The sequence below is a fragment of the Astatotilapia calliptera genome, chromosome 9, assembly GCF_964374335.1.
Source record: "Astatotilapia calliptera chromosome 9, fAstCal68.1, whole genome shotgun sequence".
Classification (NCBI taxonomy): Eukaryota; Metazoa; Chordata; class Actinopteri; order Cichliformes; family Cichlidae; genus Astatotilapia; species Astatotilapia calliptera.
In genome coordinates, this window is record NC_137430.1 from 16,730,990 (window position 1) to 16,756,837 (window position 25,848).

At 40.9% G+C, this 25,848-nt stretch overlaps 1 protein-coding gene across 3 annotated transcripts in view; it reads right to left on the reverse strand.

The window, feature by feature from the left end:
- Positions 1–8,400: 8,400 nt before the first annotated feature.
- sema5a (sema domain, seven thrombospondin repeats (type 1 and type 1-like), transmembrane domain (TM) and short cytoplasmic domain, (semaphorin) 5A) overlaps positions 8,401–25,848 on the reverse strand; it is a 153,240-nt gene continuing 135,792 nt past the window's right edge. The window contains exons 17-23 of one of the 3 annotated variants that reach the window (XR_003273311.2): positions 21,522–21,731; positions 19,291–19,461; positions 18,950–19,105; positions 15,888–15,932; positions 15,009–15,220; positions 10,999–11,259; positions 8,401–9,838 (exon numbers count right to left, since the gene is read on the reverse strand). Coding sequence is in view for 2 of the 3 variants with exons in the window: in XM_026179438.2 (XP_026035223.1) it covers positions 9,719–9,838; positions 15,009–15,220; positions 15,888–15,932; positions 18,950–19,105; positions 19,291–19,461; positions 21,522–21,731 (914 nt within the window). In the remaining variant the exon portion in view is untranslated. The remainder of the gene's footprint in view (positions 9,839–10,998; positions 11,260–15,008; positions 15,221–15,887; positions 15,933–18,949; positions 19,106–19,290; positions 19,462–21,521; positions 21,732–25,848) is intronic. The other 2 variants (XM_026179438.2, XM_080306468.1) reach the window with 2 other exon arrangements.

The window sequence follows — 25,848 nt, forward strand, 5'->3', positions numbered from 1 at the left end:
GTCAGAAAAATATTGATGAGCAGTCTGTAGCCTCTGTATCTGTAGAATCACTGCAGGCGATCGCTATGAAGTTTTTCTTTGTCTGTTTTTTTGTCTTTGCCTTGTGTTGCTGGCTTTGTGTTCATACGGGGTAATGTTTTACAGCGCAACAAGAAAGTGATGTAATGAGTAGTGTAACAAATTACTTTCTCTGGCTAAACATATTAAATTACCTTTAAGAAAAGTAATGTGTAATCTGTAACATGTTACTTTTACTGAGTAATCACACCAACACTGGTAATATCACGGATTACCTGCAGGCTTAAAGACGTTGCACTTTGACAGACACTTCTGCACTATTGATAAAACCCGCTAAACACCGTGGCAGTCATCTCTTGCGAGTGAATCTAGCGCCGACAGAGCCCTTCTGTTCTGAAAGGTCTCGCGCCGCACAGATACTGAAGAAGGGGAGCAGCGCCAGAGCAGCTGGGAAAGATGAGTAGAATCGGGTCTTGTGGGGGAGTTGGCAAGGAAACATGGAGAAGACATAGTGGGTAATTGGAGCGCAGCGATATCCGCCATCTTGGCTCGTTACCTAAATAACAGCTTTGATTGAGGTGAATAGGCCCATAAAGGGTTCTGGTGGAGGCGATAAGGCTCAGTGTAGCTTGGCTGGTGTTGCGAAGCTTTTGGCATCCACGAGGACTCCTGGCTTCCTGCAGCTGAGACCTGGATCGGTTGGAAAGGGCACCTGGGATTCCAGATGTCTCAGGGTGGAATCTATGGTACCATCTCTCAATTGGCATTAGTGCCTACGGTGACATTCATCCTTCAGTCTGGCATAACGGAACTGGAAGCGTCGTGCCAGCTTCCTATCTACCCACACAGATCTGCACGTGAGCCCTGCTGGAAGTTGTGCTTCCTTCTGCCTGGAATAAAGGAAAAGACAAAACAGAGTGCAGGAAATAAAGAGAGAAGAGGCTGCTTTTCTGTCTGGAAACTTGTAAAGTAACACCCAACAGCAGATGCTAATGTAGCCTAATGAGTGTAGGATTCTTAGACTCGGTGGCAAAAACACAATTTTCCTCAAAGATGTCGCTGTTCGAAAACATATTTTTCTTTAAGCGTGGCAGCAAGGATGTTATGGAGATTAGAGCTGCTTTGAAAAATCTTTCTCATCTGTTTGCTTTGAATACATGGTAATGTTAATCTGGACTGAAGCTGCATTAGGGAATGTTTGCTTCAAAACATACAAGTGTGCGGAGAAAAAACTTACATTTAAGGGGATGCTCCAATGCACTGCGGGATAGTTAAAGCATCTTCTGTCTGACTCAGTCTATTTACAAGTAACAACAAATAAAGCGATAAATCCACACGGCTTCACCTTGGCCTCAGGTGGGGAGAGATGGAGTGGGAGTGTGAGGTAATGCGGCGCTCTTGCTTTTAAAACTAATTTGAACTGCGCTTACTGTCCGCCACGTCTTCCTCGCTCAAGGATTCCACTGTGTAACAATTTTCGGTAATCGGTGTTATTTTCCTACTGCAAAAAACACAAAATTTCATGACAGCTCATAAATTGTTCAGCAGTTTTCCGTTTTCCCTGGGGTAGTTGAGTCAACATCTACTGCCGTCACTTCTCCATACTTGTGCAAAAGCAACGCTTCAGCACCCATTCATCACTCGGTTTTCTCTCCTGACTGTATGTGGGTCCTGTCCCAGACGTTGCTTTAACTTCTTTTGATTTCCTCCACACAAACAAATGACTAAAGAGCGTGGGCTTGATTAACCACAGGCACTGAATAACAACAGCAGCTGCAGCAGCAGCCACTTGTTGTCAGGGGGACATCATTTTGGGGAATTTGTCAACTTGTCCGGCTGATGTTTCGGTGCTAACGGGGGTGGCGAGTCTACTCGGGGAGCTGCAGAAAGACCGATCTCGAGCACAGCAATCCATGCAAAAGGGAGAAAATCTGATCTTGAGAGGAAAAAGAGGTGTTTAATGGGATGTTCACGCTCTGTTACCTGCCTGACAGGAACAATCTCACTCACTGGCCTTATTTGCCACTCAGAGGCCTCTGTATACAGGCTGCTAATTACCAGGGCTCCTGAATGCTTTATGAGCAAATCTGCTACCTGCACAGAGAAGCCTGGCTCATATTTGGGAAATTAAATTCCTAGCAAACGTGTGCCATCTTTCAGTCACATACACTAACACCCACAAACTATAAAAAATGGCTATATAAAGTACTATGTTGGGCAAAGGGTAAATAAAAAAAATAAAACACTATGATCTGCCAATTATTCAGACATGTATTTAATTTAAAACTGTACAAAGATACTTGATACTGATAACGATACAGATACAAGCTTAAAGGAAGCAGTTGAAAGAAGAAGAAAAAGAAGAAGCTTTTTTTAGGGTTTGATTCACATAAAAACAGTGAAAAAGAAAGCTGTGTATTCGGCTAATTGGAAACAGGTCATGTTTTCCCCGTCAGGCTGATTCCAAAAGTAAAGACATAAAATTAATTTTGTGTTTTGTCATAATATGGACAAGAGCCAAAGGTCTTGAAGTGTCTCAGACGACTTAATTATCTTAGCATAAAAACTGAATGTATGGAATATGCAATTCTATTTGATTAATATGCAATACTAACTTTGTCCCCAAATAAGGATTTTCTATCATCATCTTTACATATATCTGTTCAGGAGTCTCTGAGTGTGATATTTGACTTGTACAAAAACAATACTAAAAAGACCAAAATCTTTGTTTTGCACAAATTCAAAACTCTATTAAACAAAGGACAAAGATGATGCTTGACCCAAACTCATTTAAACAGACCAATCAATATCAGATTTTTGGGAAAAATACTGATTCGTTTGCTTTAGACTTGAAGTCACAAGCAAGTTAAGTAATTGCTTATTTCAGTAACCACAGCCTGCCTGTATTCCCATTGCAACAGGAATGAGAAGACAAAGTCAAAGTACAAATGTTTTAAAAAAACAAAGAAAAAAATCATTAAAATCTCAACATTTACAATGCCTATCTTTGTATTAAGAATGGCAATAGACTGCCAACTTGTCCACACATGCTGAGTTTAAGCGTGACAGAAGGGATATTTTATTTTTGATGTTTCGCTTTCTATTTTAGCCAGTTTAGCTTTTATTTATTTATTTGCGAAACCACTGGAACAAGCATGTGTAAATGCTTACAGACGCTAAAACATTTCCACTTTGGGAAAGTGCGTTAGCATGCTAACATTTCCTAATTAGTGCAAAACAACAGCTCAATCCTAAGAATAATAGGAGCCTGATGAGCTTTTCTGGTATCTGATGACACCATAGTGAACTTATGGAATAACATTTCAGTTCAATTTTATTTATATAGTGCCAAATCCAAACAACTGTTGCCTGAAGGTTGCTTTTTATTATAAGGTAAAGCTCCTCCAGTAATACAGAGAAAAACTGAGAAAACCTCAACAACCAGCTCAAAACTCAGGGGCTGACAATCTAGGTGTTGAGACTTTTTTAATTACAAAGCTCATTAGGTCCTAAATAGTTTTCTGTCACATTCAACGCCCGATTTGTTTGGCTCAAATATTCATTCCCTTAAAGCCTCTTTAATATACAAAACGCAGAATCTGCTCCATCTCATCCTGTGAGTCATCTCATCACACCTTGACTTTTTTATACACATGCAGGCACTCACACAGTCAGTTTCTCTGACATGCACCAGACCTGCTCTTGTGACCTTTAGCTGTGACCTTTAGCAGTCCCCAAATGCCACTTTGAGAAAGTCATTTATCGTGCTGGCCCCTGCTGTCAAAGTGGAATGTCACATGTGTCTGACTGACTACGAGCCACATAGCTCGTGTTGCTGCCAAATTCATGGGAGGATAAAAGTGCCCAAGAAAACTTGAGTGCTTCTCTTTAGTCTGTATATGTGTGTGTATGTCTGTGTGTGCGCATGCAATGAATATATATATATATATATATATATATATATATATATATATATATATATATACATATGTACACACACATTATATGTGCAGTAATGACTCATCAGTCAAGGTTAGTTGAGGTCAGTGTGGAACAAATTGCTGATTTATATAACATGCACATAGACTGAAAAGGTGTTTGGAGACTAACCAATACTAACATATACACAACTGCTCTTACACCCACTGCCCCCTAGCCCCTTCTGTACACAACCATCTGTGTGTCTACTGCTGCATCTCTTCTTCTTACTCAGGTAGCGAGAATGAAGTCAAGGTAAAGAGAGATTAATTCTCTGAAGTCAGACCCTCAACCAACCAAACAGCAGGGTGATTAATAACAGCCCCTCCCATTACCCTCTGCACACAGATGGGACGTCAGGTTGAAGGTTGATGGAGAACAGCACGGTGTGTGGTATTACACCCAATCATACAGATTAGAGTTCGGACTTGAGACCCAACAACCTTTACCCCGCTGTCTCACGCGATTTGTATCCTTCACGTATCCTTCCACCGATGCTGATGCCATTTGTCACCGCAGGGCCCTGCTGAAGACTCCTTTTAAAACAGGTGGAGGGAGTCTCTTCCTCTGGTTTTGGGTGATTTATGAAGTGCTGGTACATGCCTGAGCTGCTGTGGTTTTACAGTGTTTAGCCTGAGGAATATCATAGTCTCCAAAGTTGTGAGATGAGCCACATTGGACAGAGGCGTCTCACACTTGTGAGTGATTTAAATACATGTGAGGGGTTCACAATTTTCCTATAAGGTGGACTCAAGGACCCACTTCATAAAACACAGTCAGGTTCAAATGTGTTCATATGAATTCATTTGAAACTGGATCAGACATAGCTATGAATTTACTAATTTATCTCAGTCAATGCTCCATTTGTGTTTATTAACCAGTTATAACAATTTAGCCATGACACTTAGATGAAGATTTTCATCCATTCATTTTCTGCCACTGATTTGGGTTGTAGTTGCAGGGGGAGCAGTCCTCACTCCCCGGCCACACTGAGGCGCTCCCAAACCAGCCGAAAGAGCTGCAATCTCCCCAATGTATCCTGTTTCTGTTCTGGGACCTCCTCCAGGCGTGAGTGAGCACTCCATCTTTTTCCTTTAACAGTTTATAAGCAGATTTTAATGCACAGCTTCAGTTTGCTATTTCAGCTACCTTTCCAGCATGTTAGCCACAATTTATTCATCAATACTTTCAGATAATCAATCTAAGTGGTGGTGGTTATCAATTAAACCAAAAAGGAGAGTCTTATTTTTATATATATGTCTGGCTATTTATTTGCTATTATTTGCTTATTAAAGGATTTATTTGGTGTGTTTAGCATACAATTTCATATATTTATTTATATTAGCTCACTGTATCAGTACCTCTGCCAGCTAAACAGTCCCAGAGCATGATTCCACCACCACCATGCTTGCCACTTCTGCAGTGTTCATAGGGTTGAAAGGCTCACCTTTACTCCTCCAAACATACCCCCTGTCATTGTTGCCAAATCACTCAATCTGTCTAGTCTAACCATAAAACCTTTTTCCAGAAGGTTTCATCTTCCTGGGTTGTTCCTTGTCAATTTCTAACCAATCCGGGTGACAGTTTGGGTCTTTTTCCAGACCTTGGCAAATTGTCCTTACATTGAGAAAACTCATACGTATGTACAATTGTTTGAACTGACCATGGCAGTTTACAGCCTTTCAAGTTAAAAGACATTGTGTAAACACGAATTATTATGTAGATGTATACTGTGCAATCATTCTACCCTGGAAAAAAACAGTTCAAAGACATCATCAGATGCCCATAATTAGCATGACATTCATGGTCACGATGAGTGTAACTGTATTTGTAACAGAATTTGAACACCGGGCCAACGTTGTTATTTTTTTATGTTCACTAAAATTTTAAAACTTGTAGATTAACATGGAAAAATAACTTTTCATGTATGTTTCTTTGTTTATTTTTTGTGAATCTTTTACTCAAAAATGTCAACCTGTGTCTGTTCTTTGAATTATTTTTGGTTCAGTGATGGTGCGTATAGACACAAATGGCCTCTTGAAGAAGTAAAAACAAAAAAATCTTCTGCATGTTGGATGAAGAAATGAGGCAAGACAATGTGTCATTTGCAGTTTATGCATTAAAGTTGTCTCAAACATATGCTTGAGACATACTTGTAGGCAGTCAAATTAAGATTAACATTTGAAATACCAGAAATTTCCATTGTTCTTGACTAAGTCGCTGCTTGGCTATTTCTAGTGAGGAAGATTGTTGGTCTGCATCTTTGGCCCGTATAGCAACAATCTGTTGGCACTGCTTCTCTATCGCTATCAGGAAACTAACATTTCTGCTTCACCCTGTGCAGATCCACAAAATTCTCAAACTAGCTTTTTTCAGATTTGAGCTCAAATGTGCACCAATCCCTTGGCTACTGCAGAATTACCTCCTGAGTGGTTTAACCTGTGCCCAGGGCCCTATTTCAGGAAGCCGGTTTAGTGCAAACTCTGAGTAAGTAAACCCTGAGTTAACGAAAACTCTGGGTTTTCGGTTTCACAAAGCGAGTTTAGATTAATTCTGAGTGAGTCACTATGACGACACACTCCGTGAAGCTAACCTGCCCCCTAGCAGGTTTACTTCAACTAACCCTGACGTTCTCCGCCTCTTTGTCAGAAACCTGACTGTAGGAAGTGTCAGACATGGCGTGTCCCTTCCTTGAAGGGCCAGTAGATGTTGAAGCCCAAATTCTCCGCAGAGCTCTCCCCCGGGAGAGAGTGATTAGAGCGCGTTCGGACATTTTATCATTTCCTGATGATTTCCTGTGTGAACGTTACCGTTTTTCAGCACAATCTATAATTTATTTGAATAACATCCTCAGGCCTAATATTGCTCATGTGACACATCGCGGACATCCTCTCAGTTCTGTACATATTATTTGTATTGCACTTCGGTTTTTTGCAAACGGGAGCTTTCTGTATAATATTGGTGACGCTGAGCACGTTTCCAAGGCTACCGTCTGTCGGGCAGTCAGGAATGTTACAGTTGCACTGAAACGTCTCCTGCACTCGTCTGTGGTGTTCCCCGGTCACAGACCCACAAGATTTATCAAAGAGGGATTCCACAAAATTGCAGGTATCAGGATGAACGAAACTTAATTCATGATGTGGTGATACTTGAACTACTACTTAAATGTTACATTTATTTTCACGGTTCCCAGGCGTGATTGGCTGTATAGATGGCACTCACATTCCAATCATTGCTCCTTCAGTAAATGAAGGAGACTATGTGAACAGGAAGTCTTTCCACAGCATTAATGTACAGGTACATGGTTCCCTGTAGCATTTCAAACTAACAAATTATTTCATTATAGTAATGGATGCTAATTTGTGTTCTCTGCACTGTGAAGATCATATGTGATGCTGCCAACATTATCACAAATGTGGAAGCCAAGTGGCCAGGCTCTGTGAGTGGTGGTGGTGGAGGACCTCCACCTGTTTTTCAGGCCTCCGCTTTTTTTTCTGTTGGCTATAACGGGTCACATTTGAGCATACAGAGTAAGCAAATATGTACTTGTAATGTGCTCAGATAATTTCAATAAGTGCTTACAGAAAGAAAATTAATGTAGCCTCTAACTGCAATTGATTTACATCGGACAAACAGACCGAGCACTATGGCTCATAATACAATTACACCTTACCTGTTTGGACTATATTTTTATATTTCATTTTTACTTGCTGCCAGGAACGTTTGGGGCCTGTTGGGTTGCACCTGCGCTCACATCACATCACAAAATAAAATGTATAAAATACAAAATAAAATAAAATATAATAAAATAACGTGTTAAATGGGTGGAAATCCCTAGATCAATGTTTAAATTAACACTCACGCATTGACTCTGTCGGCTATGTTTTGCCATGCATGCTCCCTTTCTTTTGCAGCTGAGGCTGTGTTACTTTTTTTCCGCAAAATTAGCATGTTATCGGCATATGCTGCCATCAGAATTTCGGCCTCAAGCGCTGTAAAATACATTGACCGCGCCTTCTTTCCCTCCGTCTCCATGGTGACTCGCTTAATCTGTGCTCCACTAATCAGGGCTTTATGTATCCTCGTGCACACGCTTAACTTGGGGTTAAAGCAACTCCGCGTTGACTGAACTAATTGTTATCAGCCTTTCTGAAACCGAATATTCCGAGTTGGACAGTTCGGGGTTACTCAACCCTGAGTATCGTTTTTAACTCTGAGTTTTCTAAACCGGCTTCCTGAAATAGGGCCCTGGTTGGGAATAGCAGCTTTAAATAATCTGTTTTCTCCTCCTTATGTCATTCATTAGAGCCACACAGGTAATAAGCAGTCATGTGATGTATCGCTTTCACACTTTACAGATGAAACTGCAAGAAACTAAACGTGTATAATTCACACCTTGACAAGTTTGTGTACGAAGCAATTTTAATTTATGCACAGTAACACAAGCAAACATGTAAAAAGAGTTAGTCGCAACTAAACCATTGAATAACCTAATATTTGGTTATACACTCTGAACAGAAAGATCTCAACTTAATGATTGAATGTCATCTTACAGTATATGAGTAGCACTCCAGTTGGGTTTTCAGGAGAACAGTAGTTGCTACTTTGCACCATCTGTACAGCAAATGCCTGCTCTCACAAACACTTAGCTCAGAAGCCAAAGAATAATAATGAGCACTATCAAAATTCAAAAACATTTTTTTTTACAAAAAATATATAAAAAGTACAATGACGAGGACGAAACTTGATGCAGGCTGAAATGAATACTCCTAATTACTTGCCAGAACGTACATAAACCTTTTTTTTTTTTTAAAGGAAAATGTTCTTTTAACACTTGAGACACCGAATAAATGTATTTAGAAAACCCGCAGACAGGGGATTCAAATTGAACTTCCTGTACAAAACAAACAAAGAAAAACATGTAATCTTTAAAAGCAAAATGAAAAAGAGAAAATAATTTTACATTGAAAGTTTAAACACTTCTAGCTGCTAGAGGAACGAAAAGCAAACTAAAGAAAAACATGGACAAACTTGACCACAGACTTCAAATAACTACATCCTGATTCTGGGGCTGGGGGTAGATATTGATCTGCCTGGAGACTGCTGCTGCAGTAAAGCCACCAGGCATCACCGCAGCCTTTGTTTTTTTTATGACATCCAAAACCAGCCCTGAATCTAAGCCCAGCAAAAAACCCCAAAAATCAAAATGCCCCCTACACCATGGAATGCGATCGATCATGCAAAATCAAACCGAAAGGCAGAGAAAACACATCAGATGAAGTCATGCAAAGCAATTTGTGGTTATTTCCAATCATTACAAATACAGGTCTGTTTTAGAGGCGTCACAGGAAAGTTAAAAGGGATACGGTTCCCAAAGTCTCGTTGACGTGAGTTCTTCTTTTTCCCTTCTTAGTTTTTTGTTGTTTTTTTGTTTCTTTTGTTTTTGTTTAATCCACATCAGGAAATCCAGTTGTCTATTTCTCAGTAAGAGTCAAGGCAAGATATACCCCCAAAACATTGAGCTTTCCAAGTGTACCTCAAGGCACCTGAGAGAAAGTGGGGATTTCCCTCTGTTGGCAACACTGTGTGTCTGTGTTTAATTACATACCAGCTGCCATAGAGTCTCAGAGTGGGCTTGTCCCACGCGTGGTGTGACGAATCTCAATACAAAGCACAAAGAAAAGAAAAAAGTCAGATTTGATGATAAGGTAGGTGTCGAGGGTTAATAGTCATCGTAGGTGTTGAGGTCGGTGAAGTATGCATTGGTATAGGTCTTCCCGGCAAGCTGTGGGTTGAAATACTTATTTCTTTCCTCCAGAATCAGATTGTTTTTGTTGAAGGCCTGTGAACATAAGAAGAAAAAAGAGAAGAAGGAGAGAAGGAAGGAAGCTGAGTCAGTACGGACTTGTTTCCGACGCATGGATCGAGTGATTATTCAGCCCAGATGGCAAGGTAAAAGCAAATCCATCTAGCAACCCTCCCCGAAATAAAAAAAGGGAGCAACACAAATCAATGAGGGGCTGCTCAGTGAATGAAACATACTTTCCACAGTGCAAGGTCAAAGCATTTGCAAACAGGCTGGAAAAATGATAAGCCACCACAGGGCTAAATTATTTTGATGCGCATCCGTATGTCCACCTCTGTCATCTCTAATACACAGCATCAGCAGTTTTTATGGCCCTTGGATTGTTGGTCCTCAGGACAATCTAAGCCATAAAAATTGATCATGTGAGAGTCACTTTTCTGTTAAACAATAAGGATGAGCCATGGGGGCATCTTCTCTGTCCCCGCGTGACATGGTAAACATGGAGTGATGCCTCTGATGTGGTGCTCAATACAACATCAGCAATTTGGCAAATAGATGTGTTCATTTCCAGTCTGCTGTAGTGGAGTGTGTGCTGGGAGTCCCTTGGGGGCAACCGTAATTGAACACTTGATGATGCTGCGTTTGCAGCTGATGGATGCTTCCGACTGACACTGATAGGGAACAAGTGTGCCGGACAAAAAACTCATATATTTTGCTTCATTCCCATTATGTGATTTGCACACAAAGGGAATGCAATCAACTCTCCTGCCGCCCCGGAGACGGTTATGTGTCTCTGCAGGTGGCCCCATGGCTGCTTTCAAACAGATGTGCTACGATGCTTGTTAGCATCACCTACTTCATCTTGCCTTAAATGCTTTTAATTGGCTCAGGAGTGATTATATTTGTATGTATTTGTAAACAAACGTATCTTTAACTATAAAGTAGAATCAGTGAAAGAGAGGTAACAGAGGAGTTTAATAAAAGAACCCAACAAATCAAAACCATCAAGTAAGAAACAAAACAAGGAATACGGACACGGAAAGAAAAAAACATGCACATGGAGGCGCTTTTAAGAGAAACATAAAGATGGGATACACTGCCTTCTCACAAGCTGCGAAGGAGAAGGGAGGGTTTCGTGATGGAGGGATGAAAAGGGTCTGAGCAGAGAAAGAGAAACTAGAGTACTGTACTCCAACCTGCCACACACAGGAAGAGCCACAGGAAGTGGAGGGGCGGGGCACGGTGGGGAACAGGATGTAGCAGTAGTAGTAGCAGTAGCAGAAGTAGTAGTGGTTTGGGTCAAATTGCTGTTGGGGGGGAAGAGTCAAAAGGCGAGATGTTGTAGAGGTCAGTGGTTAGTAGAAAATCTCCAGTCCACGCATAGACACCCCCATATTAGAAGAGAGAGGCTGGTGCATGGCGGGGTCGTCCAAGGGCAAGAGTACCGACACATCTGGCTGCAAGGAGGAGAGGAACGGGCAAGAGTCATCTCAGAGAAACCCTAAGGCCATATTCTGTTTTACAGGAAGCCTGGAAATATGATACACTGTACATAAAAGTGCAGCTTAACGGTGAGCGTTGCGATCATAAACTATACAGCTGCAAATACTCCAGGACACCGGTATGAAGTGTGTCTGTGATACACTGTGCATAATAACAACAACGACAAATGCATCATCAACATCAGGATCTGAGCCAAATCTGCTAAAATACGACGTCAGGTGTTCACGAGTCCTTCCTGTACACACCTAAAAGAAGCATGTTATGGTTTTGCACACTTAATGGTTGAAAATTCACTGCAACATCTGAACTGTTTAGGCCCACAGAGAGAGGGCTGGAGGCAGAATGTGCTTCTGGAAAATCACACATTATTCAATTGTCAGGCACCTCCTTTTGTATTTTCGCATGGAGTGTCTATATTCATATCCTCCTCTATCTGCAACTGCTCTAACTGAATTATGCTCTGTGCTCCTGACTCTAATTGCATGACAGATGAAGCTCCTCACACCTTCATTTTGCAACGAAATAACATTCAGAGAAGTTTGCTTCGAGCCAGCGGATCTGTTCACATTCTGACAGTTATACAAAACATTTTCATAACTGTGAAGTGGTTTTGCAAACAGAGATCCAGGTATTCACTTAGTTCATAATATAGACAGTTTCTGATAGTGAATGTGCCCCCTGATGGTGTACAGCATCAAAAAACCTTTGCAAAGGAACGCAAAGCTGTTAAAAAAGTGCTTATTTATCTGGATTCCTGTAGTATCATACTGACTGTTCAACTCCTGAAGATAAAGATGTTCAAATAACTGTTCACTAAGTCCTCCCTCACAATAGTCACAACCTGATCACAGCTAACCAGCTAATCACAGGAGGTATGCCAATCATAGACTGTAATCAAAACACGGATGAAATATCAATTCCCTCTAATGGCCAGCAGGGGGTGACTTTTCTAGTTACATAAAAAAGTCAATAAAACACTATCACTTTATTTGTGACCTATGCAAACACTTGAATCTGTGAGTCTATGGCTTCAAATACTAATTTCAAGTCTTATTTAATACAGTATGGTGCTTATTTTTTAGAACAGGGATATTTTGTGATTAATAAATTGCTAGCTTATGAATGTTGTTTTTCTCAGTCAAACCCATCCCCTAGGCTTCAAAATATTTCACAAACCTGTGAGTGACCATGTTGATCTTATATCCAGTCTATAGTGGAATAACCTTTGGATATTTCAGCATTGGAAACCAGTGTGTAGAACTGATACTTTTCATTTATAATGTCTACACGGTGAGATCTTTATTATTTTATTAGAGGCATCTGGAGGTTTTCGTAATTTAGATTTAACATTTAGATTTAATGTTTAACATTTAGACTTAACGTTTAAAATTGTGTTTTAAATATGAAAAGTTGCAAATATTTTACTAAATGTTGTAAAAAATGACTTGAAAAAACATGTTTTTGGAAGGTTTAGAGCTAAATATGGAAAAATGTTGCCGTTAATTTCAGCATGTTTCACTTTACAAGCGACGCTCCATAGGTTTTTGAATAAAAAAAGCCATTGTTTAATATGAAATACCCTCTCTGATGTGTTTACGTATGTCTGAAATCAAGCTCTGAATGGTACACACAGGCGCTGTGTGCGTCAGTTTACAAACTCATAACCTCAGCCAGCAATACCTGAGACGTTATCACATGACCCAAACACAATGGTTCTATAATCTTCCTCTATTGTGAAGTTAAAAGTGAATCCTGCAGTTTGAAAGAAAGTTTGAAAGAAGTTTTTAATGAGATGTCTATATGGGCATACAGAAGTCACCAATTTCCTATCCGGTCGTTAAGTGATGACGTGACGTATCCTACTTCTGGGTCTAAAGTAGTCTGCGTTTAATATGGCTTTTGTGTTGTTAACATGTTTAATGTTTTGTATTTTCTTCTATTTAATCTCAAAAAGCTCCTAAAACAGTCAGTGATCACTGTTGACCTCCCTCAGCTTTTATTACCGCTAATCATTTATTTAAGCTCAGTTTTTAAAATCTTAGGATGTAACTACAGCCCAGCCCATGCAGCAGTATATGAATGACTAACCTCGTATTGTGGATGGATTATCTCAGTTGTTCTCCTGGCTGAAGTTTGGTCCTTTTACAGCATCCTGCCATGCGATTACATTTGTTCCTGACCACTGAGAACACTCACGTTAACTTTTATCGAGTGGAAAAAAAGTTAGCTTGTTTATATTATGCTAACATAGCTGTGTCGCTAGCAGTCACGTAGCACATCATTACATACCAGCTAGCCAAACTTCAGTAAGCCTACAAACGTCACTGCTGTTTAGTTTTCTGTCTTCATTTATGTTGGAAGTGATAACAGAGCTGTACGTTTTAATTTGTTTCCAAAACCCCGCAGTCAGGACATGCTATATTGTATTTAGATAGAAGCTAGCGAGCTAACTTCCTGCTAACTTCTAACTCCGTTAAATGTCATAAATTCCGTTTTCATGGATGCCTGGATGTTAAACTCAATTGTTACACCTGGTAGAGCAGAACGCTGATCATTTTATTAAAGATGAAAGACTTTAGAGAGTTTTTCAACTCTCAGTAATGCCATAGTGATCGTTTGATATATGGACCTGCAGCAGAGTTTAGGCCCAGACACGGCTAGTGATGTCAGACTTAACGACCGGATAATCATCCTCTATTGTGAAGTTAAAAGTGAATCCTGCAGTTTGAAATGAATGCAAGCTACGCTGAAAAACAGATTAATGCTAGAACTAAATTACACTTTATTATACTTCAGACGCCTGGAAATGTGAAGCTGCTTTCGCGTGCGGGCCTGACATCGAGGACCTTTTTGTTTCAAAAAACAGCTACTATTTTTTGTACAGGCTGAACTGCAGTACATTTGCTAGGAAATGCTAGGAATGCTAATGCTAAAACTGTGTGCATCACTGGTTGACATGTTTACTTGAAACATAAAGTAGTACCAAAAACATTCCTTGTTTGTGCCAAAACAACAACTTTTACATCTAGAATAGCTGCCTATCTCTAGTGAGCTCCACTAGACTATCTTTTAAACCTTTAATAAAGAGCACCGGGAACCTGGAAAAGCCCAGCTGGAGTATGGGGTATCTGTGGACAAATAGTAATCAGCTGCCCAGTCTGGCAGTAAAGGCCTGATCTAGATGTGGATAAGAGGCTGCTTGTGCGTTGAGACTAGCTGGATCTCCTTCACTGGCTCTCACACATCTGACTTTCTGCCTGCACTTTAGGATGTAATAATGACACAAAGAAGCAGGCAAATGTGCAGATGCAAAGCCTCTTCACCGACTTCCTACTCGCTCTAATAAGTAATTGCACTTTTGTATGTTATGAGAAAGCAGTGTATGACCACTGACACAGAACAGTCGCACACTGAGACACACAGCAGAGGCACAGGGAGTGAGGATGAACGCACAGCTGCCTATCTGTTACACAACTAGAGAGTGTCTGAGCACGACAGGAGGTGGCGTGACAGTGAGAGTCATGCAGTAAGAAGTGCATTTAATCACAGCTGACACCCGGGGAAGAGGCAAACCGTTGCTCACTGACTCAGAGTGGGGACGTCAGCTGATTAAGTCAAACAGTAAGGAAATGTTGCCTGTAAATAGCTCGACGTTTGTCAAGCGTGACCCGCGGCGAACCCGGGGCAAATAAAGTCTACAGACCTTGATGGCTTCCACGGTGTCGTACTTGTCCAGTTTGTTGATGTGGTTGGTGATGCTGGTGTTGAGCGGCGCGGCTGAAATGGGATGGATGACGGTGGCATCGTGCGACTGCTGCTGGTAGCGCTGGCAGTACGAGTAGACCAGCAGGGTGACCAGACAGCCAAGAATGGAGCTGCTGAGCCCCACGGCAATCATGTGGAAGAGGTTGAAGTCTGGAAGGAGAGCGAGAGGCTGCGGGTAATTCTCTGCTGATTCAGACGGCAGAAGCGCAATTGAAGCAGCAATTCATACGGTAACCACGGAGTGTCTTACAGTAAAAAAGACCCTTCTGTATCGCTGAAGAAAATAGATAATCTTTTGTTGCTGCTATTTTTTCCCCCCTTCTTTGTTTTGTGCAAGAAGAAAACAATCTGTCACGGAGATGACATGCTCTGTTTACACACTGTGTGCACGAGAAAAGAAGATTAAAGAAAAAATATAAACGCTTAATAGATGCTATTTGCTGTACCCTTTGCAACACTGTAACAGCTATTAGCAGCTGATAATAGCAAATGAGTCATCATTTAAGTACTCACTTAACCTTAGTCTTAACATAATAATACATTTAGAATTTGATGAGTGCTCAGAATATGATAGTTTGAAATTAGAGCTTTATTTATGGCAGAAAATAAGCATTAAAAAAAAAAAGCTAACATAAGATCAGCTCTGCCCACCTTCTTCTTTCCTGCTTCTTGGATGTATTTACTTGAGAGTTTCAGTGCGGCTAAGCAGGATTGCAAAGCTATCTTGTTGCCCATGATACTGTACGTGTTTTCTGCCAGGTGCTATATCCCCCCTCTCTGTATCTCACCCCCTCTGTCACACACACATATAAATTACCTCCACAGCGCCTCTCCTCCTGACTGGAGCGTGCGATCGAGACTTCTGGCAAAGGAAAAAGAAACAACAAGAAAAGGCAGAAGTATCAGGGATACAGCCAAACACATATACTCTCCCCTGTTAGCATGACAAAGTGAATCCTTGAAGGTGAATGTGGGGATGAAAGCTGCGCTCAATACGGCACAGATTATCGTGAAAAACTCCACAAGCTAATCACAGCTGTGGCACCTGGAGTGGTTTATGAAAAGTATCAGCTCCCATTAAAGGAAATGAAGTACAAGACATTGCTAATGAACCCTAATGGACTACCTTTCCCATAAAATGGGATGGATGATAAGGTATAAAGGCAAATGGGCAATTCTACAAAGATCTGTGAAGGTACTCGTGAGTATTATACGCCTGCTAATTAATACAGAAAAGGTTACAAATCCATGTTTCAATCAAATGTTTATTCTGTCTGATAACTAATGATCCCTGAAGTTTCTAGACCCGGGGACTTTACTCGTGAATGGGTAGCTTTTGCAGACGCAGCCGTCCCAGTGTTCCCTGTAACACAATGTGAATAACATCAGCACAAGAATCCTCAGATAAAGGGAGAAGTTTCACTGATCTCCGTGTAGCAGAGATCGATACTTTTCTGTGTCTCACATTACTGGCTGTCGATAGGGAGATGCCTGTCTAAGCAGATGTCAATACTGATGGTGTGTGCGTGAGATAATGTGCATGTGGTTTTACAGTAAGTATGCTGAGGTTTTAAAAGGAAAGGATTTTCCTAACTTCTTAAAGCTCTGTAAAAACCTCCCTCTCATAATCATTTAACCCCTCGGTTCAGGAAACATCTTAAGATGTTTCCAACCACCATGAGTTGTTCTTAGGCGCATTAGCCATTTTTCTCTTCTGTCTTACTTCCATCCCATATCATGTTTGCTTTCTGCACCCATTGATCTTGTAAATTCTCTTTTGTGTCTTGCTTTTTTGCACATATTTGTGACATGACTTGCAATGCAACGTGTATGGCACTTTAATCAACTTCAGTTGTTTTCAAATGTGTTGCATATGCAAACTTGATTTGATTACTCTCAGCTTAATCCTATCTCTAAATCAAAGTAGGATTTTATCAACAATAAATAGACATTATTTTCATTTCATTTCATTTATTTACTTGGAAATACAAGCTAAAATGGTTTTTAACCGGGATGAATGATCATCAACTAACCAGTTTGAGTTAGTGGGGTTACATTAAGCCCTGATTCAGAATACCCTCTGCTAATGTCGCAGCTTTGTCCTGTTCTTTGTTTTTTTATCAGTCGACAGGTAGCATTGAACTTGCCAACACAGAGCAGCCTGAAATCACACCTCTCTCTAGGACTGCCCAGCTTTAGGCTGCAATAAAAGAACAATGTGTTCCTTCATTTAGTGTCATCTAAATGGATCATCAGCTTGTGAGATTGCTGAATTTCCATTGAACATGCAGTTTTAATGACAATACACAATAAGTAGAAATCAAAGGCTATGTTAAGAACTCTTGAAAACATAAAAAGCTGATTGAAGAATAACCAGTTATTTTCCTGATTAGGACAATAATTTTTGGAAGATGAATCTCATTATTTTCAATATTTTAAACCTATAAAATGACCATCTAAATGAAAAGGTGCCACTGCTTTGGGTAGCTGTAGCTGTAAATTGATGGGACGGACTTCTAAGATTGCCCTTAGACAAAGAGGGCGGGATGTATTTGAGTGTATCCTTGAGACAAGTCCCAAAGCACAACAATACACCAAACAATTAATATGCTGCTGTGCTGCTGACAAGAATCTAATCAAGGTTTACTATAGTACAGTAAAATTAGTCTTTATTCTAACTACTGAGTCCTGTCCTATTTATGGGGGTCTATCTATGCATGATAAACATGAGTATTTTTGAATTGGGAGAGCAGAAACAGCTAAAAATCAAGACTGAACCTGAGAAAGGTAGTCAAATAAAATATAACTGCAGCTTATAAGCATGCCTACACACAAGCCTACCTAATATTAGATCTCGACTGATAATAATAAAGTGATACTGAAACTTCTGTCGTGCACGTATAGATTCTGTCGGTGAAGTTACGTATATTAAATAAACCTCAAAGGTGAAGACTCCTACAAACAGCTGTGAGCAAAACACAAAATGTCTTCTCCTATTTTTTTAACCTGTAGTACATTCAATGGCAAGAGAAGACATCTACTGTTATTTGATATGAGATTTGTTTAGGCAGCCTGAGACTGTGAGACGGAGCCTGACGGTGGGCGTCTCTGCAAGTTGGCAGCCCCGGTGAGCAGTTAGCTCCCTGTGTGCAATCAATAACGTCTATCTTATTTTCTTGTACCTAACATTCTGCTCAACTATTTTGAATTGACATTTAAGAAGTTGTTAATAAGTTGTTCACAAGTGGCAAAAACACTCCCACACGCTCTTGCCTTAACAGTATAACTATTCTCATTAGGAAAGAGCTTTCAACATTAAAGGTAATATCATTATTATGGAAACACCACATACAGAGAGGCAAGCAAAAATACCTCATTGACCGGATACAAACAGCATGCAGGAGCAATTTCTTCCATTTGAGAAATGCAAAACTGCTTGTGTAAGTGCTTTCTGCATGGCCTGACAAGACTCATAGGCTCATAATGAAACTAATACGGCAGCAGGATTGTTGGAATGGGTGGAGGGACTGCCCTTAAGTGTAGCACCCGAGTTCACGCCCCCACCTAATCACCTGCCGTACTCAAGAGTCCTTGAGCAAAATACTTATAACCCCAACCATCCACGAAAGCGCTGCCCTGTCGCTGAACCTGACCTCTGACACGAGACGGGTCCCTTAGAGGGATCAATAACGCATTTCATTATCATGGGATTCTTGCAAATGAACTCAATTGCTGCTGTGGGCATATGGTGGTGGGTAGTGAAGAGCGTGTGCGTGTGTGTGTGTTTAAACTTGTGTGTTAGGTCATGCATGATTGCCCAAGATTTTTCTACACAGGAAGGAAGGAAGGAAGGAAGGAAGGAAGTGTGTGTGTGATCACCTGGTATAAAATTGGAGTCAGGAGAGCACGGCCTGGTCTCGCTGCTGTTTCCTAAGCACTGGTTTCCAGTGGGGAAAAGGACATCACAGTGACGCACACGCAGCTGGGCGCCGCTGGAGTCACAGTGGGACCACTCTGACCAGCTGGACCAGCTCTCTGGAAACGGCAATGACAGCAAACCTCACACACAGCCTGCCCGATGGGTGTATGTGAGTGTGTGTGCTGCACTGGATGAGTATTTTAGTGGTGCATTGGGTGCCCTCTGAGGGGCTCAAAGAAACTAAAGAAAATAAACAATGAGCCTGTGTGGCTGCTTATCTTTAAGGTGTGTGTGTGAGTACCTGGACAAGGCTGCGTGTTGCACAGTGCCTCCTCAGTGTGAAGACCCAGGCAGATGTCCCCACCGTAGGCTGGCAGGGGGTTGCTGCAGGTTCGTGTTCTCATGTAGTGACCCCCTCCACACGTCACTGAGCACTTGGACCACGAAGACCAGCATGACCAGCTGCCGTCCACTAAACCGGGGATATCAGTGGCACATTTTTAATATAAATGTGAGGTGATATTATAAAGGCAGCAGGAAAGAGTCACTAAATTCTGCTGTTTCTGGTTTTCTAATAAAACGGTTGCTAAAAATGAGGGTTTTCATATCTCCGAGTCCTTTACAACAGACAGTTTCAATTGAAGTCACTCTAATCCATTTTGAAACACCAATGATTGATACACACGTACGAGGCACGGAGAACATGTGCTTGTGTCTTGAACTGAAAGAAGCTGGGCTTCACCCAGCTGTTACAGCAAAGGCCTGACCTCCCTAAACCGTTGGAATAACACTCTCTCCTGTGATTAATAAAGATAAATGAAGCATCACAGTCCGCTGCATGGCTTCTCTCTTCGTGTGATGCCAAGCCAAACAACAGACATTTAAAAGACATGAATATTCAGGCTATCAGAGAAGACGTGCTGCATAAATAGGTGGATGAATGGAGAGAACGAAGAGAGGGAGAAATAAAAGGAGAGGAATAAAGAGAGCAATAAAAATGGTGTAATCTTTACACATGAATCACAGCAGACGCAAATATCCTTTGCCAGTCATCTGGATAAAACCTCACTTCATTGTAGCAGAGAGAAATCCCCTTTTCGATTGCTTTTAAAGACTTGGAGATGGCTGGCAGCGCTGTGCAGGTAATTGAAGTTGCCGATGCTTTTTGTCATCTCGGTGTAATTTCTCTATCACAGAGTGACACATAAGTCGATCCCTGGCCCTCGATGACGGATCGTCTCATCTCGGGTGCAGACTCAAGAAAAACCTGGATTCATTTGTTTCCAAAGCAGATGGATTGTAGGCATTGCGCTTTACCCCCCGTCTCCTCTGCTCCTTCACAGCAAACTAACCAAAGGAGGATTAAAGTTGGTCTTCCAGCCTGGCTTGGATACCTCGAAATAATATCTCACTTTGAGAGGGGTGCTAATTGAGTGTGCATTAGTATTCATTGCTGCTCAAGTCGTTTCCTTTGGGGGACAGGAGCGCAGAGCTGTTCATCAACATGTTGTAGCTGTGGTATTATTCCAGTCAACATCCCAGAAAAAAGTGTACTACGGTACATGTATTAACGCAGTGCAGGAAAATCAAAGCACATTCACCCAACGTTTCACTCAAGGGCCGAGCACCTGTGGCAACCTTCCTCCAGGAGAAACCAAATCAGATTCTCTGAGATCCATCCAAAGTCCTCATCTGAGCTCGCAGCTGATAACAGCTTACCCTATTAGCGAGAATGGTCAAGCTGTTGAGGAGCTGAATGGTGTCTGCTTTCACTGAATGAATTAACAGGCTGTAAAAATAGTATAGATGGCCATTCACTCTCTTGTCTCTTTTGCTTGCTTGCAGCCTGGCAGCAGTTATGAAGACAGATCGCGGGTGTAGAAGACGATGCGCCGATCCGGGCTTTTAGCAAGATAGCAAAGCCGTTCTCCAGGGGGGCTTGATTAATAATCATCCAAGACAACGTCCTGCTTGTCTGCTTACCGCCTTTGCAGGATACCAGGTGTGCTTTATGCCAAACTAAGCAGTGGATTTCCATTTAAACAGCTTACTTTCCTTGTCAGACAGAGTATTCTTTTAATTAGAAAGCTTCCTCTTGCCGTCTTCCACTAGAGGAGTGTTGAAAATGCATTGTCTCAGGGCTTTTCACAACAAAATAAGGCCTCCCATAGCTGGCAGCATAATTACCCAGGAATGTAATTACACAGTGGAGCGCCACAGGGATTGTCTCTTTGATTCTTGGCGTAAATTGAGGTCTTCGTCACACCTCTTATCTGCAACTGATTTCTTTTGTGGTTCCTGATAATTTGGTCAGTGATTTTGTCTTTGCACTTCTTATACATTAATCACACGAAAAACCCGACCACAACAAAAAAGCCGAAGCCCGAGTATCGTGTGGAGGAGTGTGTGTTTAAATGTGTGACTGAAAGTCTTTTTTCTTTTTTTAAATCGATGCATGCCTTTGTTACTATAAAATTAACTGAAATCCTCTCATGTATTTAACTGTACAGAATATGTTTGTGGATTTCTTACCTGGACAAGGGGTAATGTTACACTCTTGGTACTCCTGTGCCGGCCCCAAGCAGGTCTGACCTCCATAACGGGGCTCTGGGTTACTGCAGGTCCTCTTTCTGCTTCGGATTCCCCGGCTGCAGTCTCTGCTGCACTGAGACCAGGAACTCCAGGATGACCAGGCACCGTTTACCGTGTGGCTTGAGATCCTCCCCAGACGAAGCACTTCTCCTAAACAACACATGCAAGTGTGACAAAACTCTCATCAGTATCTAAAATTGTGGTATTGTTAGTGTTTCTCATTAATGAGCACTGCTGTTTGCAGGAAGAAAGCAGATGGCTGTTCTAACTTACTAGCATCAATGTGCGCATCTATTTTCAACAGCAATAAGCGGGCAGAGAGTCAATAACCACTCTTGACAACAGTGTATGTGCCTTTACTATTAAAGTTGGGAGCTACAAGCTTTAGCTCAATTTGCGCTGAAAGAGTCTGGACCACTTCCTGGCTTGTGGTGTTTTTCAATGACTTTCTGCTGTAAAGCAATTTGAGGGATTTCATCAAATGATAGGAGCTTCTAAAGGCTGTCAGTCTTAGTGTGCTGTCTCAAACAATGAGTCAGGAGCACAGATGCCAGTTTATCCATTCCCACTAATGTGTTTGAGTAATGCAGGTAGCATGGATCCAGGAATGCTGGTATCTTTTTTTTTTTGGGTAGGTTAGTCCCCCGAATCTGAGCAAACAGATTTGCTGATACCTGAAGGTAGAGCTGGGCGATAGAACGATAACGATATGTATCGCGATATAACTTTTACTGATAGAGAAATTAAGCTATCCCGATAGACCTCGCTGCTCTTGTCCTCAAAAAAAAAAAAAAAGGTCAGCCAATCCAAATTAAGTAGCGCAGAGCCGAACCAATCACAGCCGCAGCGTCACGTCGCGTGACTTGTTACTTACAGCACAAGTGCCAAGCCGCACGTGTGTTTGTTTGGGAAGCAGCCAGCGGGTAATGGAGGAAATGAGTGTGCCGACTAGAAAAATCAACCGAGCGTGACCGAAGAGAAAACAGATGATGGTTCCAATGCCGGAGAGATTGTCAAACGGAAGAGCCATAGAAGTTCCGTAGTGTGAAGGTATTTCGGCTATTTCAAGTCTGACAAAAAACAGAGTAGCGTGCACTGTAAATTGTGCCGAAAGCAAGTCTGGAAATACAATAAACTGGTGCATGCGTCACACTGCGCCACGTTATTGTTTCGGTGAAATGAATTTCTACAATACTGTTACTGTTAATTCTACTCTCTGCAGTGTTTAAATGCTTACATATACACACAGTTACTGTCCCTCCACACATACGACTCGGTTCTGCTTCTATGCCCCAGCTTTGTTTACTTTTTCCCACCGAGGCTTCTAGACTTCTGATTGGCCAACATTTCGGCACGGTTAGGAATCTAGCGCCACCTGCTGCTTTGGCATGTTCATAGCAGCGTTTTCCTTCATTTCTGCCTTTATGTGTGGACGGGATTATTTTTTAAAACGAAAACGGAAAATCTCCGTTTTCACAAATACCCGTGTACGTAGCCTCAGTCTCTGACTGGAAGCGCTAATTCGTCATTCGGCTTTTGTCAGACTAAAGTAACTGTTAAAACTGTTTGAAAAGCTCAGCTATACAACAAGGAGAGATTGAGAATTTCCTTTTAGTTCTCAGTTTATTTGATATTGAAAAAAGTTAGTCAGTTTTGTCTGTTCTTCTGTAAAACAAACTAAGATTTATTTTTAGAATTAATATTTTGTTTCTAAGTGGAATTGACAATTTAGTCTGTTTCGTTTGTTTTATTTTGAAACTTAAACGCTTTAGTGGCTGCCTTTTGTGTGGTTTGCAATATTTGCCTTTATTTATCTGAAAAAGTCTCATGTTCCTTAAGTACATCTACCCTGTTGAACTTATTATGGGAAATAAATATTTAAATAAAAACAAGCTGCTGATTATTTCACATTTTACTTGTGAGCAACGGCACATTTAAATCTTACAAATATAGTTATTTGGCTTATACCGTGATAGATATCGTTATCGCCTGAAATGAAAAAAACATATCGTGATATGAAAAAATCTCATATCGCCCAGCTCTACCTGAAGGATGATTATTAATTATAGTTCTTATGATGCCAACTCTATATGATGTCATCAATTAGCCTGTGATGTCCTGTTTGGAAGACTCAAATCTGTGATTTTGGTGATTTTAAACCAGACCAGAAGGCTGTATCTGAAAGTAAAGCAGCAGTAAAACAGTTAGTTGTTAGTCCTACTCTGATTTATTGTCTGTTTTACTCTACATGACATCATCATTTACAAATAGACATCATGCTCTAACAGATAGGGGAAACTAGCAATTAAAATCACGAACTAAAAAGTTTTACTGAGGTCATAAATGAAGTGAGAAGTAGTGATTCTCCATAGATTTGGATCCAATTTGTCTTGTTTGTGCAGCCAAAGGAGACGGTCATAAGAAAGATTGCAGATTTAAGGCACTTTGATATTAGCATCACTTTTCATCTTTAACATACAGTCTCCAGTATTTCTGTACACATACAATGCAATTAGGTACAACGTATTAGGTGTTGTAGTCGCTTTAAATCAACAGTATTGGTAATTACCAAAATGTTTTTTTTTATCATGGTTAATCCACCGTTATGTGCAAGCTCTTAAACTGAAGTAATATTTGTAATGCTAAAATCCAAAATTTGTTCTTATCCATGACTTTTCAAATGCACTAATTTATAAAAGAAACAGAAACACATTAAAGCACATTATGATTTTTTATTTTATTAAGATGCCAAATCACAGTTATTTCCTTGCATCCCTGAAGAGAAAAATTAGTTTTAGTGTTTGAATGCTATGCTTGATTAATTTCTGAGTTCTTAGGGAAGTCCAGTGTGGCGGCTCACGTCTAGGCATAAAAAAATGTGAATTCAATTAGTTGTTTGTCTAATAAATGACACGTATTTATTAGTTTGAAACTTTTGACTTATTTTAAAGTATTTCTTATTTGTTTACTTTTATGACAGGTGCACAGAAAGTGCTGGAAGTTGTGTGTAGTTGCCTTCTTATTGGGACTTTGGTTGAAAAAGGTAAGTCATAAATCAGAAAGTAAGACTCAGGTGCCAAAAGGTTGTCACCAACTGCATCAGTATGTAACCCTCTGGTTTATGATCCAATATCTGTAAAACCAACGGCTGTCAGGGTCCTCACTCATTGCTAAAGCTAATTGGAAAATGGTAACTTGCAATACTAACACGATGACCACCGTAAACACTCCACCTGCTATAATCGGGATGTGCAAAGTCAGTGTGTGCCACACAAAACTCCTAGCATGACTCTGAGCAATGAAACTTTTAAACCTCTACAAACGCACATGCCACCAGAAATCAGCTACACAACATAACCCATGATTTTAATCTTCTCTTTAAAGATGGATTCAGCGAGAGCAGCATGCGCCCCGTCAACACGCGAACACGCTCGCTCATCAAACAACATCACTTGACTACTCTGTGTACTCTCATCTGGAATGAGTCGAATAGATGATTCCTAATGAAATATGAAACCCTAATTTCTACTAAACTGTAATTACCGTGCGCATTAATCAGCTCCTTGCTCTGAGAGAATGAGCAGAATGAGTGGAGAGAGAAAGCTTTTGGCATTTTTGAATGAAAAGAGCAAATTCGTCTGTTCGACTGAACGATAATCACTCAAACATCCGATGGAACTACAGTCACTGACCGAGCGCTCTTTTGATGATTCACTCCTTCAGAAAACTGTGCTGTGATTTTTATATTACTTTTTTTTTCAGATAATAATGCAAATCTTCATTCAGTGCCTGCACCGGCATCATTCTGTGCTCCGTCTCGTTTTGCTCTTGCATTTAAATGAGCGCGAGGAGAGCGTATTAGGGCTTTTCACACAGACCGCAGATGCACATCTGGATCACGAATCTTAGCAATTCAAGCGTGAAACCTTCCTTTTGTGTCTGATTCTCCTCTTAATCTTTTGATTTTTCTTAATTATTATTATCTCATCTATTTTGCAGACGGCCTTTCTGTAACCTTCTCTTTCTCTCTTACTTCCTTTGCTATTAACCTCCTCCTACCTTTTGTCTTGCTGCTATCTCTCCGTCCTCCAGCCTGGCCTTGCTGTTTTGTCAGCATTGCTCTTTTCACTGACAGTTATCATGGCGCGACTGCTTTGTATTCTCAGGGAGAAGAGAGTGTGTTTACTTAGTGCAAATCCTCAACCTCTTCATAACTACGGCTGACCTTGGCGGTGCACAGGCTGACTCACCCTGGCGTCAAGATGGT